Here is a 13,822-nt window from a genome sequence, read left to right on the forward strand (position 1 = left end):
CCTGCAGCTCGGAAAGCAAATGGTATCCTGGGCTCCATCAGCAGAGGGGTGGCCAGCAGGGACAGGGAGGGGATTGTCCCTCTCTACTCTGCCCTCCTGAGTCCCCATCTGCAGTACTGTGTCCAGGTCTGGAGCCTCCAACACAGGAAAGACGGGGAGCTGTTGGAGGGGGCCCAGAGGAGGCCACAAAGATGCTCAGAGGGCTGCAGCACCTCCCTACAAAGACAGGCTGAGGGAGCTGGGCTTGTTGAGCCTGGAGAAGAGAAGGCTGCGGGGTGACCTCAGTGCAGCCTTCCAGGACCTGAAGGGAGCCTACAAACAGGAGGGGAGGCAACTCTTTGAGAGGGGAGATAAGAGCAGGACAAGGGGAAATGGTTTGAAGTTGAAGGAGGGCAGATTGAGGTTGGATGTGAGGGGGAAGTTGTTGACAGAGAGAGTGGTGAGGTGCTGGAACAGCTGCCCAGAGAGGCTGTGGATGCCCCATCCATCCGTGGAGGTGTTGAAGGCCAGGTTGGATGGGGCCCTGGGCAGCCTGGGCTGGTCTGAAATGTGGAGGTTGGTGGCTCTGTGTGTGATGAGGGGGTTGGAGCTTCATCATCCTTGAGGTCCCTTCCAACCCAGGCCATTCTATGAGTCTGTGATTGTGCTGGTGCTGGTTCTTAACCTCAGACCATGCTGGGCAAGCTTAGGGCTGAAGCTACACCTCCTGTGAAGCATTGTAGAGCAGAGGGGTACAGAGAGCCTGGGGACTGTGCTGAGGCACAATACTCTGAGTGATATACTTGGGGTTGATCAAAAATCCCTCCTTTGGCAGGTCACTAAATGTTAATGAGCAACCATCTTTATTAATGAGAGGATGGTGGTAGGATACACAAGTTTTACTGACGGGGAGTTTGATCACCCGTTTCTGAATGGGAGAGTAATAAGGGCACTTTGAATTTGACTTCCTGCAGCCTGCAGATAGCAGGAACTGAATGGTTGTCTCCCAGGCAGCTCTGCTGGGATTAACGGTCGGGGATTTTCCAGGGGCTCTTTCACAGAACACGGAGGGTTTGAGGGCTTTGAACTGCTTGCACTGAGTGATGGAGCTCTCTTAAACACACCTAGAAGTCTAAATCCACCAAACGGGTCAAATGTTTGAATTGAATTCTTGCTCTGCCCCATCCCTGCAGGCATTCAAGGCCAGGCTGGATGTGGCTCTGGACAGCCTGGGCTGCTGGTTGGCGACCCTGCACATAGCAGGGGGTTGGAACTGGATGAGCATTATGGTCCTTTGCAACCCAGGCCATTCTATGAGTCTATGATTCTTTTTATCCTCCTAATCTCTGTAAAGAGCAACTTGAACCCCCAAGGAGAGGAGGTGGAAGCAGCAGCTGCCTGACCTATGTCTGTTGGCCTTAACTCACCCTCCCAGTGATTGACATCAAACTGGAAAAGCCTCAAGAGCAGCCTGTCAGTGAAGGAGGCTGCTCCTGCTAATACCACGTGGCTTCTGACTTCCTCCAGAACATCACTGCTTTCCCTCCCTTTACTCTTCATTGACTGCAGTGTGAATATTGGCTTGAACCTTCCCCTTTCAGTAATAACGTATTGCAGTTCATCATCGCTGGCTGTCTCGTGGAGATGATCTATTAGCTTCACAAGCACACACACACACACACACACACACACACACACAAAGAAAATGTCGGTGTCTTCATTATTTATAAGAAAAAGAAAAAAAAAAAAGCCAAAATATTCCAGCGTATTCTAGTTATAACTTAAAGAAAAACACACACACAAAAAAAAAAAAAAAAAAGCAAAGAAAAAAATAGGTACAATTTCTTAATATTTGTTCCTTTTTTTAATATGTTACGATACTGCACTTTGAAATGATGGAACCCCGAGTCAGTTTGGGATTGGACATAGGTGAGGTGTACGTGCAGAAGAGCACTCGCCAGCCGTCCCCCCGCGCTGTCTGCCCACGTGGGCTGAGCAGAGGAGAGAGCTCCAGTGCTGTCCTTACCCAGCAGCCGCACAGCTGAGCTCCCGTGCTGGGAGCAGAGGTAGCATGGATGGTTTTCAAAGCCCCACCTTAGCAGGGTTTGGAGCGTGGGGTCTTTTGGAGGGGGGGAGGGGGGGGGCGAATGGAACCAGAAGGACCTTGGGGTGGGGGTGGGGAGGGACGCGTGTGCGTTAGCAGACAACAAGGAGACGTGTTTGGAGTGCGAGATGGGTTTGAAGAGCGTTTTTTCCTTTCATGTAGAAGAAGAAGAAGAAGTGAAACGATGGCTGCGTGGAGAGGTGGGAGTGTGGCATTGTTTGGAGGAGATCAGCGTGGTGGTTGCCATGGTTAAGAGAGGGGAGATTGGAATGGAACGCTGCCTGAGCTGATGGGGACGTGTGAGTTGGGCAGAAGGAAGGAGCAGAGGTGGCCTTCCCAGGCCATGGGGGCGGGCGGTGCGCACGGCTGTACTGCAGTGGGGTCCCACTGGGGGTCCGGGTGGGAGACCGCAGAGAGTTGGGTGGGATGGAAGCCAACTTGTGGCAATGCAGACGGATGCCTTTATTTTTTAGCTTTTTTTTTTTTTCTTTACGTTGGGTCTTCCGAGTTGGGTTAGTTCTGCTTTCTTTCATAGAGCCGTAGAGGTTGGTTCAATAAGAGCCGCTTCGTTTTCTATCAAGCTGGGCTTCTAATTAACCGTTCCTCTTGGATATTTATTTCTCTGCTTAATTTTTTTGGTTGTTTTTTGGTTTTTTTTTACTACTTTGGGTAATTTTGGTGGTATTTTTGCAAAGGAGTCTGTGTAGAGCTTTGCTGATGTGGCGAGATGCATCTACCCGAGAAACACGGACGGAACACACTAGAAGTGCACCCTTTTACTCTTTACTAGTCATTGTGAAGTTGCTGTGTCAGTTAATAAACACAATTGTAAATACATTGTTTGCTGGGCGAAGAAGGCTGAGATACAGTGCAGGAAGGGGGTTCTTGAGTCTGCGTTGCATTGCTGCTCACCAACAGCTGCACATCCGGGCTCCTCGTGGTTCTCCTCTGCCCTGAAATAACCCGGGGAGAGAAGGGAACCATCCTCTCACCGTGCACCAGGAGTGGGGGTAACCTCCTGGGGTTCTCCATTCCCAGTGCCAGGCTCGTGCCCTGCCCTGGGTCTCTAGCAACTCTGCGCAACAAGAACTTCAAAGGCAGAATGAGATGTGACGTGCTTTTATAATGCAATATCAAAGGCGAGGTTTTTTGTTTGGGGGTTGGTTTCTTTTTTTTTTTAATTATTTTTATTTTTATTTTTTATTTTTTTGACGTGGCATGTCTTGAAATAAACATCAATGATATGTGACAAAAAGGATCGTTCTTTCTTTCAAAGAAGCTCTCGAGGGGAAGGAAACCTGGCTGCTTTTCCTGTGTTGCACTGGTCTGAGCTGTGCAGAGATGATCCATCATCTTGCCTCTTCGGTTGTTTTTCGTTGGCTTTTCTTCTTCCTTTTGGTTTTCACGCAGTCCATGTTGGCCGTCGTTTCCCCGTTCCCCACTGGCACACACTTTTTGGGTTTCCCTTTGCTTTTCCTCCATGGGCATGGCCAGTAGAACCAGGGAACAGACTTCTTTTGTGATGGCTTTGACGACAGTGAAGGTTTCTGCTCTGTTTCTGTTCTCCTCCCCGCTCTGGTTGTTGTACAGTACATGACGCAGCTGTCCATTACTCACTCTTTTGTCTTGATAACAAGTAGTTGAAGAAATTGTATAAGGGGGAAAAAAAAAAAAAGGTTCCTTTTCTTCATGTTGGAATGTCACTGGTACCTCAGCTCTGTTTGATAATATGAAACAACAAAAAGAATCCGTAGCGCTTGAACTAAATAAATACCTGTCTCATTGGAAGGCTCCTCTCTCTTCTCTGCCTCTGTCCGTTGTAACGTGGGGTGCAGTGAGCGGTTTCCTCCCGTTAGGAGGTGTTGGAGGGAGCAGCGTGTGAGGGTTGGGGGTTTCGGGGGAGGGCACAGCAGTGCTCAGTGCTGTGCTGCTGCTGTCGCCCTCTGCCCAGTGCAGCTTTGCCTTTTCTGCTCCTTTCTTGCTCTTTTGCACCCAGCAGCTTCCCGCGTTGTGTCCCACCTTAGGGGTGTGCGCTCCTTGGACCTGCGGTTGGACCGAACCCCCCCTGCTGGTGGACCCCACTCCAGCCCCATCCTACCAGAGACAGCAGCAGGAATGGGCGGGTGAGTACGGGTGGCAGAAGTGCCCCCTGCTTGTCCGGTGGTCCCGTGTGGTTGGAAATCTCCCCTCTTTTGGCCTCAGTTGGACATCAGGAGGAAACCCTTCGCCGTGAGCATGGGCACCGTGATGCTGCCCAGAGCTGTGGGTCCTGAGGCTGCAGATGGGGCTGTGGGTCCCTGCCCACGGAGGGGTGGGGTTGGGGGGCTCTCAGGGCCCTTCCCACCCAAACTGCCCCGGGGTTTTGGTTCCTGGAGGGGAGGGAGGCAGCCATGGGTTGCTGTCTATTCTGTAGGAACGCCAGCAGCCCAACCCCAAGTGCACTCCTTGTAAAGTCTTTATCAAAAGACTTGAGTGTGGTCTGGTGGGGGTGCCCTGGGACTGGTGTTGTGGCAACGAGGTCGTGCTGGCACTGGTCTGTGCTGTTACAGAGCTGTAGAGCATCCATCCCATCAGCAGTCAGGGTGGCAGGGTGCTGCACTCCCTGGCGGCCTCATTGCAAACCCCACTGCAGCCATGCGTGGCCCTACATAGGAAACTACTTGGGATCCCTCTGTACTGTATTTGGGACTGAGCAGCTGCAGGGTGAGGCAGACATCTGGGCTGCTGCAGGGGGGGGATTTTGCTGCTCCCCCTTACGGCTGCAGTGCTGGGGTTGGGTTTTCTCTATAGGGATACCCTCCCTCCCCCTGCAGGGATGCTCAGAGCTTGCTTCCCAGCCGCCCACTGCTCTTTCCGAGCCCAACCTCCCAGGCTCACCCGGGATATAAATTAAAGCAATTCCACGTTGGCCACCCGGAGAGCACATCTGGAAGGAGGACGGCTGCCCTGATTGTGTTAAGGTTTGATTAATGGTACCACTAATTAAAGTGCTGCAATCACCCGTTCCCCTGCTCACCATCTGCTCACTGCTGGGCGGTCAGGAGATGCAGTGAGGCCGGGTGCTGGCTGTGGCAGGGATGTGCCCACCTCTCACTGCACACTACACTGCATTCACCCCCACTGTGGGGGGTGGCTCAGCAGGAGCAGGGCACACCTCCATTCTGCTGCTTCTGTCCAGGTTTAATTGCAGTGTGTTTAATTAGGATTGGAACTCGATGATCCTGCAGGTCCCTTCCACCCCATGCCAGGTGGCATTGCAGTGGGATGCTGTGGTACCCCAAATCCAGGCTCACCTCCAGAGCCTGCATCCCAGATGCTGCTGCTGAGTTGGAGACATCCATCGGCGCTAATTGGCAGCAGTGGCTAATTGGCTCCCAGCTGTGCGCCCTGGGAGCTGGGGACCTTGTGGGCACAGGATTTGGACACTTCCCCATCTAATGCTCCTTGTTTGGTGAGGGAAGCAGCCCCACGGAGCACGGCGCTGTGGGGCCCATATGGGCTTCTGAAGTGGGGATGCTGTGCAGAAGGTCTGCAGGGGCTCTTTCCCAGCTCCCCCCCCCCCCCTCCCCCAGCACCACGCAGACCCCAAACCCTCTGTCACCCCCCGGTGCTGCTCACAGCCCTCCTCACCCCACAGCCTCGGTCTCATTGGGGCCACCTTTATTAGCCTTTTTATTTTAATCTTCTCCAAAAAAAACAGTGGTTGCAGGATTGGGTTTGCAGCAGTGGCAATGTGAGGAAGGCCGGGGGAAGGATGAGGGTGACACGTGGGGACATCCCAAGCCCCGAGGAGACGAAGCTTTGCCCAAAGGATGGGCCGGTTGCTGGTGCTGCTGTTGGTTTCCTACTTGTGGTTTTCAGTCTTTTTATTTTTTGAATTCTTGAGCTGCTTATTTTATATCAGAGTCCTTGCAGTGATGTTCCTGGTGCTGCCCAGTGTGTGAATGTGGCCCCGTGGTGCATTGCCCTGGGTTGGGGCCACCCTAAGTGACCGTCCCCATGTGTCGACCCCAAATCAAAGCCCAGCGGTGGCCAGGAAGGGGCTCGGTGCCCAAGGAGCTCTTCCCATTCCCCAAAGCCTCAGTGCTGTGTGTCCCTCCTGGAGCTGCTGCTGCTTGGTGCTGACTGGGGAAGCCCCATTGTGACCAAGGCTCTTCTCGTCCCAATTCTTGGGTTCCCATTGCAATTCCAGGGTTCCTATTTGAATTCCCAGTTTCCAATCCCAATTCCTAGGTTCCCATCTCAATTTCTGTGTTCCCATCCCAGTTCCTGGATTCCCATCCCAATTCCTGGATTCCCATCCCAATTCCTGGATTCCCATCCCAATTCCCACGTTTCCATCTCACTTCCTGGGGGTCCATCTTAATTTCTGTGTACTCAATTCAATTCTTGCATTCCCATCCTGGTTCCTGGATTCCCACTTCACTTCCTGGCATTGCTGTCTCACTTCTGGTGTTCCCATCCCATTTCCTGGAGTTCCCAATTTATGGGTTCCCACCTCACTTCCTGTGTGGGGTTCCCATCTCAATTTCTGTGCTCTCAGTTCAATTCCTGCATTCCCACTCCAATTCCTGGTGTTTCCATCCCAGTTCTTGGATTCCCATCCCAATTCCTGGGTTGTTGACCCCAGTTCCCAAGGGTTTGTCCCCAGTTCCTGAGCTTGCTCAGCCCCACGGACTGGAGCGAGCCTGAAAAGGCATGGAGCTGCTCAGACAAAGGCATGGAGCTGCTCGTGTGCATGGGGGTCTCTGGGTATGGGATAAGGGTTCTCATCCCCACCTTGCACTCAGATCCTCCTCCATTCCCTTGCTCCTCACACCAGCCCCGTGCCCATTTCCTACCCTGGAACCCATGGGCATTTGCGGATTGCTTTCTCCCTTCCTCAGGGCTGCAGTTTTGAGGTGTGGTGCTGGAGCCTCCCCCTAAAAGACCCTTCAAAAAAGCAGTTTTGTAAGGAGAACCTGGCTGCCTCCCCAAAAAGGCTGCTGGGAGCAGCAGCCCTCCAAACTCATCCCAAAAAAACCTCCAGGTATTTCTGCAGCTGGAGCTTCGGGGTGGTGGATGGTGCCGGGCTGCGGGGCCACATCCTCCCATCCCCAGCAGCTTCCCTGGGGCAGCGAAGGGTCTTGGCTTAGGTTTTTGGGTTTGTGTGGGTTATCTGATGCAAAAGCTGTGGGTGGGTGGGATGGGGTTGCTTCCCTTTGTCCCAGAAGGATGATTTTTGGGGGGTGCCAAGCCGGGGGCATGTTACCTCGGGCTGGGGAGCCAAAGGGTCCACTAAAACCAGCATGGCATCCACATGAAGGAGCCCAGGGCTGCACCAGTGGCGGCCCCCGCCAGCAGCCCCAAGGCCATCTGGTCCCCGGAGACGCGGTAGGGATCCTCGCGCACGATGACGTGGGTCACCCCGGGGGCTGCAAGGCAAAAAGGGGGCGGTGGGTGGCCTGGGGGTCCCCCATAGGGGTCATATCCCCCCCAGAAACACTGAAGATCTCCCTTCCAAGCCCCCCCGCCCCATCCCCTATCCCTCTGGACTACCCCAAGTGCCACCGTGCACTGAGTTTGCAGGGTCTCCGCCCACTCCGTCCTACAAATGCCTCCAAGTATGACCAGGGTTGGAGCTGTGACATACTGAGTGTCCCCCACTGGGCACCAAATGGCACAGAGGGAAGGGGAGAATGACCCACCTCCGTACTGGTGGCCGTAGTGGCCAGAGCTGATGTAGGCGGTCTGGTGGGAGTCGATGGGCACCGTCTGGTAGTAGTCATCATCGTAGGGGTCATAGACGTGCACCTGGGAGTGGTGGGAGCAGTGTCAGGCCGGTCTCTGCCTTTTCTCCCCTTAACTCCACCCCCATTACCTTAATTCTGTCCCTGCTGCCCTTAATTATGCCCCCATGCCATTCACTCTGCCCGTTCCCTTTGACTGTCCCCATTCCTTGTAACTCTGCTCCTCTCAAGTCCTTCCCCGTCCCCTTAACTGCGTTCTCATCACTTTAACTCTGCCCCTGCTCCCCTTAACTGCCCCCACTGCTCTGAAATCTGTCCCTGCTCCCTTAGCTCTGTCCCCATCACTTCAACCCTGCTCCCATTGCCCTCAGCTCTGTCTCCATCACCTTCATTCTGCCATTATCACCTTAACTTCATCCCCTCACCTTAACTGTGTCCCCCTTGCCCTCAACTCTGCCCCCGTCCCCTTAACTGTGAGTGCATCACTCACCCTGCTACACTGAACTCTTTCCCCAACATCATAACTCTGCCCGTATAACCTTAACTCTGCCCCTATCTCCTTAGTTACGTCCCCATTGCCATCCTCAGCTCTTCCCATTGGTGCCCCTGATGCCCCTATTTCAGGGGACAAGGGTGGGGAAGCCTCACCGGGGTGGATTTCGCCTCCAGCACCGCCATCTTCCATGCACTGCAAAGGAAGCGGAGGGAGTGGGTTGGGGGCCCGGCTGGGCAGCAGCCCCCTCCCTCCAGCTGCGCCAGCATTAATCCTTAATTCCCAATTAGCACAGGGATGGGGATGGGACGGGGACCTGATGGCATAGGGCTGGGGTGCATGGCAGGAATGGCTCGGGGTAAATGTGGGAACGTGACCCTGAACTGGTGGATAATGGGTGAGTTCCCCCACCCATCCCAAGTGTCTCAACATAGAATCATAGAACAGCTTGGGTTGGAAGGGACCTCAGAGACCATCCAGTTCCAGCATCTCCCTGTCGTCTAAGAGCAGCTTAAGGTTCCTTGCTATTAAAGAGGAGTGGTGCTAAAAGCAGCATTGCATCATCCTGGGCATGGCCTTAATCCAATTAGCGCTCCACGTTTGCATTATTTATCAACGAACGCGGATGGAAACGCTGCCACAGTTCCTTGTGGTTGGCTAAGAGGTGATTTCTCATCCAGGGTGCTTAAAAATAGCTCTGCTTGGCTCAGAGGTATTCAGTGAGAAAAGCAAATCTGCACCCCTGCCCTGCAGATGACTTCAGGGCTCACGATGAGCAGGAGCTGGGGGGCAGAAGGACATGATTTTCTCCCCAATGAGGTGCTTTTGGGGCCAGATAATGGGGGCTGGAGCTGCTGGGGGGATTGGGGCACTTACATGGCGTCGTCCTCGCTCTCAGCGCACAGCGTCGTCTTGGAGCCGTCCCGCAGCACAATGGTCAGCAGGCACTCACGGCTCTTCCCCTCGGGTGGCTGCACGTCTGCAAGGGGACAGCCAGAGCCAAGGTCAGTGGGGGGACCCAAAGGGACCCCCAAAGCCTTCAGCTGGGACCCCCAAAGGCACCTGAGAGGATGCACAGTGCCAATGGGATTCCCAAAGCCAACCCCCAGTGGGACCCTCAAAGAGACTCAGTAGGATCCCCAGAACCACCCAAGGGGATCCCCAAAGCCACCTGAGGGGATGCACAGTGCCAACCAGTGGGATCAACCAACCCCATTGGGATCCCCAAGGCCACTCAAGGGGATCCCCAAAACTGTCTGTTGGGACACACAAAGCTACCTGAGGGGAGGCACAGTGCCAACCAATGGGATCCCCAAAGCCAACCCAGTGGGACCCCCCAGAACCACCCAGGGGAATCCCCAAAGCTGTCCTTTGGGACCCCCAAAGCCACCTGAGGGGATGCACGGTGCCAACCAATGGGATCCTCAAAGCCAAACAAGTGGGGCCACCGAAAACCACACAAGGGGATCCCCAAAGCCACCTGAGAGGATGCACAATGCCAACCAATGGGATCAAGCAACCCCATTGGGATCCCCAAGGCCAACCCAGTGGGACCCCCCAAAACCACCCAAGAGGATCCCCAAAGCCACCTGAGGGGATGCACAGTGCCAACCAATGGAATCCCCCAAGGGCAACCCAGTGGGGCCCCAAAGCCACCCAGGGGAATCCCCAAAGCTGTCCATTGGGACCCCCAAAGCCACCTGAGGGGACCCTCAGTGCCAACCAATGGGAACCCCAAAGCCAACCCAGTGGGCCCCCCAAAACCACCCAAAGGGATCCCCAAAGCCACCCATGGGTTGGGATTTCCACCCCAGAAGCCGCGCTCGGAGTTGGCTTTGGTTTTCTCTTTGTCTCTGCGCTCAAAGGTCAGGCGCCAACGCCAGCAGGAACCTCCACCTCCGCAGCAGAAAATGACCCCAAGTTTTCCACCCGGGGTTGGGCTGATTTTGCTTTGGATGTGCCAAATCTCAGGGACACACGAGAGGGACCCAACGCCCAACACGTAACGTGGTGTCGGCCATTGAGAGGGACCCAACGCCCAACACATAACGCGGTGTCGGCCATCACACTCCATCTTTGCCAGGAGCTCCATGGAGGCTCCGGCATCGCCGTGTGAACAAAAGCAGTTTGTGCTGCGCCGTGGGCTGAGCTGAGCTCTGCTGTGTTTGTGCGAGACGGAGCGCTGAGTCAGAGAGCCGTGGGAGCGCTGGGAATGAGCGCGGAGTGGAGGTGGGGAAAGAAGAGGGGAGGGGATGCACATCTCATGGGGATGCGGAGGGTGGCACAGCCTTTGGGGTTGGGTGGGCAAAGAGCATGGATTGATATGGACACGGTCACACACAGCCCCATGGCTTGGGGACACAGAGCATGTGGACATGGTCCTGGTGACAATGAACATGGGGATTTCGAGCTCGGAGACACAGTGCAGAGAGACAGAGCTGGGGGATATGGCGTGGGGACATGGAGCTTGGGGACACAGGGTTTGGGGATGTAGGGCTTGGGGGTGCCAAACTTGGGTACATAAGGACTGGAGACATGGAAGCTAGGGACACAGAGCTCGGGGACATGGGAGTTGGGAACGCAGGGCTGGGGTATGTAAGTATTGGAGACGCAGAACGTGGTGAAACAGCTTGGGCACAACAAGGATTGGGGGGACAGTGTGGGGACTGAGAGCTTGGGGATGCAGAGCTTGGGAATAGGGGGGCTTAGGGTCACAGGGCTTGGGGATGTGGAGTTTGGGGACGCAACTTGGAGACCCATCTTGGGGCCGCAGAGCCTGGGTACACAAGGAGTGGGGACACAACAACGGGGGACATTGGTGGTGCAGGGAATGGGGACACGGAGCTTGAGGATGCCGAGCTTGGGAAGGTGGGGACACAACAAGTGGGGACGCAGGGATTGGGGACACAGGGATGGGGGCTGCAGGGCTTTGCTCACCGCGGCACTCGCGGCCGGTCCGCACGTCGCGGCAGCTGTACTTGATGTGGATGCGCCCGTCCATGTCGCGCTGCGTCTCATCGTGGTAGTACACCAAGCTGCCATCCAGGTAGAGCACGAACCAATTCCTCTTCCAGCGGCGCAGGATGGAACCTGGGGGATGGCGGGGTGTGAGTGACCCTAAACCCGCTGCGGGGTCCCGCTGTCCCCAGCGCAACCCGTGGGGTGCCTGGCTCGGGGATGAACCACAGCAGCGTGGCGTGAATGAAACCCTTGGATCCATCCCTGAAAAAGCCGTTGGGGCATCTCCCAGTCCTTATAAGGGGGGGAGCAGGAGGGTCCTCATAGAGCATCCGTGGCTGAGCTCCGTGACCCCAAACTGCGTCCTGGGTGTGGGCGCCCGGTGCGGAGCTCAGGAACAGAACCCCGTTGAGATCGGGATCGGGATTGGCACTCACTCTGCCTCCAGAGCCATCCGCTCTTCACCAGTGCCATGGCCATGGGAGGCCTTCCGGACCTTCTGCTGCAGGGAGGGAAAGAAACAGAAGGACAGAAAGAACGGGGTTAGAAGAGCAGCTCCTGCTGCCCCCGCTCCCTCCCCGTGGGGCTGCGGGAGGGATATGGGAAATGCCCGGGTGAATCGGGGCCGAGCAGACGTAGGGTTTCATAACCAGGGAAACACTGAGGTGGGGAGGGGCTGTGCCACCTTTCTTGGTGCCTTTAATCTCGTTGGGATTTAGGGATTATCGTCCCGTGGAGGTAAATGGAGAAATCCGGGAGGCGGATGAAAGCAGGCGCTCCCTCCCCACGGCCCCCGGTAACTTTCCACGCCGAGCGGCGGCCGCACTTGTTTTGTTTTCCTGCCTAGATGGAAATTAATCCTTAATGAGGCCATGAAGTCATCGCTCCCCGGGTCCCCGAGCAGTGACAGCAGCGCAGTGCCAGGCAGGAACGGCCCCATCGCTGTGCACCCCAACACCGCAGCGCTGCCCGAACGCCACGGTGCCCCCCCGGGGTCTGCGCCCCCCGTCGCCCTCCACCCGCCCCCCTCTGTCACCCCCATCCCCCCGCAATCACAGCACCTGGTGCTCACATCTCTGTACTCACATCCCTGCTACCCACATCTGGTGCTCTCCTGTCCCCCCTCGGTACCTTTCCTGCCTCCATATCCACTTTGTGGGGCACCGCTTTCTCCATCCCCACAGTGCCCACCCCCCCATGTATGCACCCCCCCAATTCAGCACCCACATCTCCAGCGCTGCCCTGCGCCCCATCTCCTGCTGCTCCCACGCCTGGTAATCCCCGTACCCCGCTCCCCCGTTTCCCCACCTTCTGTACCTCCATCCCTTGTACCCCATCCCTCTGTACCCCACCCCTTTTACTCCATTCCTGGTTCCCCATCCCCTGGTACCCTAAACACCATATCTCCATCTCTGGTATCCCCCGTGCCCCTGTACCCAAATCCCTCTTGCACCCCCTTTTCCCTTTACCCCATCCCCATGTACCCCATCCCTTTGTACCTCCATTCCCCCATCCTTCAGTAACTCCATCCCATTACCCCCATCCCTCATACCCCCATCCCCCCGTACCTCCATCCCTTTATACCTCCCATCCCCCTTTACCCCCTCCCTGCTACCCCCATCCCTTTGTGCCCCCCTATACCCCATCCTCTGATACCCCCATCCCCCTGTATCCAAATCCCTACCACCCCCTGTACCCCCATCCTTTACACCCCATCCCTTCTACCCCCCATACCCCCTCCTACCCCATCCCCTGCTACTCCCACCCCCCTGGTACCCCAATCCCTGCTACCTCCATCCATTGTACCCCCCATCCCCCTGTACCCCCACCTCCCATCCCTCCATAACTCCTGCTTACCCCAATCCCGCCTACCCCCCTCCCCTCGCACACCCATCCCTTTGTACCTCCATCCCCCCGCACCCCCTCCTCCTGCACCCCACCCCCTCGCACCCCATCCCCGTTCCTCACCCCATCGCCCCCCGGACCCCCCCGGACCCCTCACCGTGCACAGCAGCGCAGCAGACCCGGCTGCGCTCCGCTCCCGCTCGCGTTCCCTCCGCCCGTCCCCCCCGCACGCACGGCGTGTTGGGAGCTGTAGTCCCGTACTGAGAAACGGTCCTAAAGGAGCTGTGGGGCCATCAGCACCGGGGGGAGGGAAAACGGCCATTTGGGGCAATTTGAGGTCCCAAAGCACTTTCGTGGGCTCCTGGGGATGCTGCGGGCGGGACGGATGGGGCGGGTGGTCCCGGGGGGGGTCACAGCGTCACCTCCATCCCACAGAAGTGGGGTCAGTGTTGGGCTGGGAGGCACTGCCTGAAGGCGAGAGCCGCAAAAAGCGGGGATGCGCGGAGGGTTCCCCCCCATCCCGGAGCCCCAAATCCCCCCCTGCGGTGCGCGCAGCGTCCCGTGGGTGGAGCGGCCGCCCGGTTGGGTGGATGGGGAAATTCCAAGCCAAAGCTCGGGGTGATGGGGGGGGGCACAGCCCAGCATGGAGCCCTGAGGCCACGGGGGGGCTGGGGGGGGTCCCGCTGCTCCACTCCTCCCCGTGGTACGGCGGTA

General features: G+C 56.5%; 2 protein-coding genes across 12 annotated transcripts in view; one reads left to right on the forward strand and one right to left on the reverse strand.

Moving 5' to 3' along the window:
- RAB6A (RAB6A, member RAS oncogene family) overlaps positions 1 to 3,871 on the forward strand; it is a 60,853-nt gene extending 56,982 nt beyond the window's left edge. For 4 of the 9 annotated variants that reach the window (XM_040700517.2, XM_040700518.2, NM_001044640.2 and 1 more), the window contains one exon: positions 1,415 to 3,871. In XM_040700517.2, the coding sequence (XP_040556451.1) occupies positions 1,415 to 1,479 (65 nt within the window). In that variant the 3' untranslated portion in view covers positions 1,480 to 3,871. The remainder of the gene's footprint in view (positions 1 to 1,414) is intronic. The other 5 variants (XR_005859986.2, XR_006939407.1, XR_003075231.3 and 2 more) reach the window with 2 other exon arrangements.
- Positions 3,872 to 5,726: 1,855 nt separating this feature from the next.
- PLEKHB1 (pleckstrin homology domain containing B1) lies at positions 5,727 to 13,334 on the reverse strand. 3 transcript variants are annotated; one of them, XM_015280975.4, is made up of 8 exons: positions 13,266 to 13,334; positions 11,949 to 12,106; positions 11,701 to 11,762; positions 11,243 to 11,395; positions 9,182 to 9,284; positions 8,461 to 8,500; positions 7,771 to 7,876; positions 5,727 to 7,497 (listed from the first exon to the last, which is right to left on the reverse strand). In XM_015280975.4, the coding sequence occupies exons 3-8, from the start codon at positions 11,741 to 11,743 to the stop codon at positions 7,361 to 7,363; spliced, it is 582 nt and encodes a 193-aa protein (XP_015136461.1). In that variant the 5' UTR covers positions 11,744 to 11,762; positions 11,949 to 12,106; positions 13,266 to 13,334; the 3' UTR covers positions 5,727 to 7,360. The 3 variants fall into 3 exon arrangements, with proteins under 3 accessions (XP_015136461.1, NP_001012564.1, XP_046798154.1); NM_001012546.2 differs by having other exon boundaries at positions 11,701 to 11,765; XM_046942198.1 differs by lacking the exon at positions 13,266 to 13,334 and having other exon boundaries at positions 11,701 to 12,074.
- Between the last annotated feature and the right edge of the window lie 488 nt (positions 13,335 to 13,822).

Source organism: Gallus gallus, chromosome 1 (genome assembly GCF_016699485.2).
Source record: "Gallus gallus isolate bGalGal1 chromosome 1, bGalGal1.mat.broiler.GRCg7b, whole genome shotgun sequence".
In the NCBI taxonomy this organism is placed as follows: domain Eukaryota; kingdom Metazoa; phylum Chordata; class Aves; order Galliformes; family Phasianidae; genus Gallus; species Gallus gallus.

Coding starts and splice junctions, on each gene's coding strand:
- PLEKHB1 (XM_015280975.4), bottom strand. CDS start 11,743: ATGGCCATGGCACTGGTGAAGAGCGGATGGCTCTGGAGGCAGA. Junction 11,396..11,700: donor CGGATGGCTCTGGAGGCAGA/GTGAGTGCCAAT, acceptor GCCATCCCCCAG/GTTCCATCCTGCGCCGCTGG. Junction 8,501..9,181: donor GAGAGCGAGGACGACGCCAT/GTAAGTGCCCCA, acceptor CTTCCTTTGCAG/TGCATGGAAGATGGCGGTGC.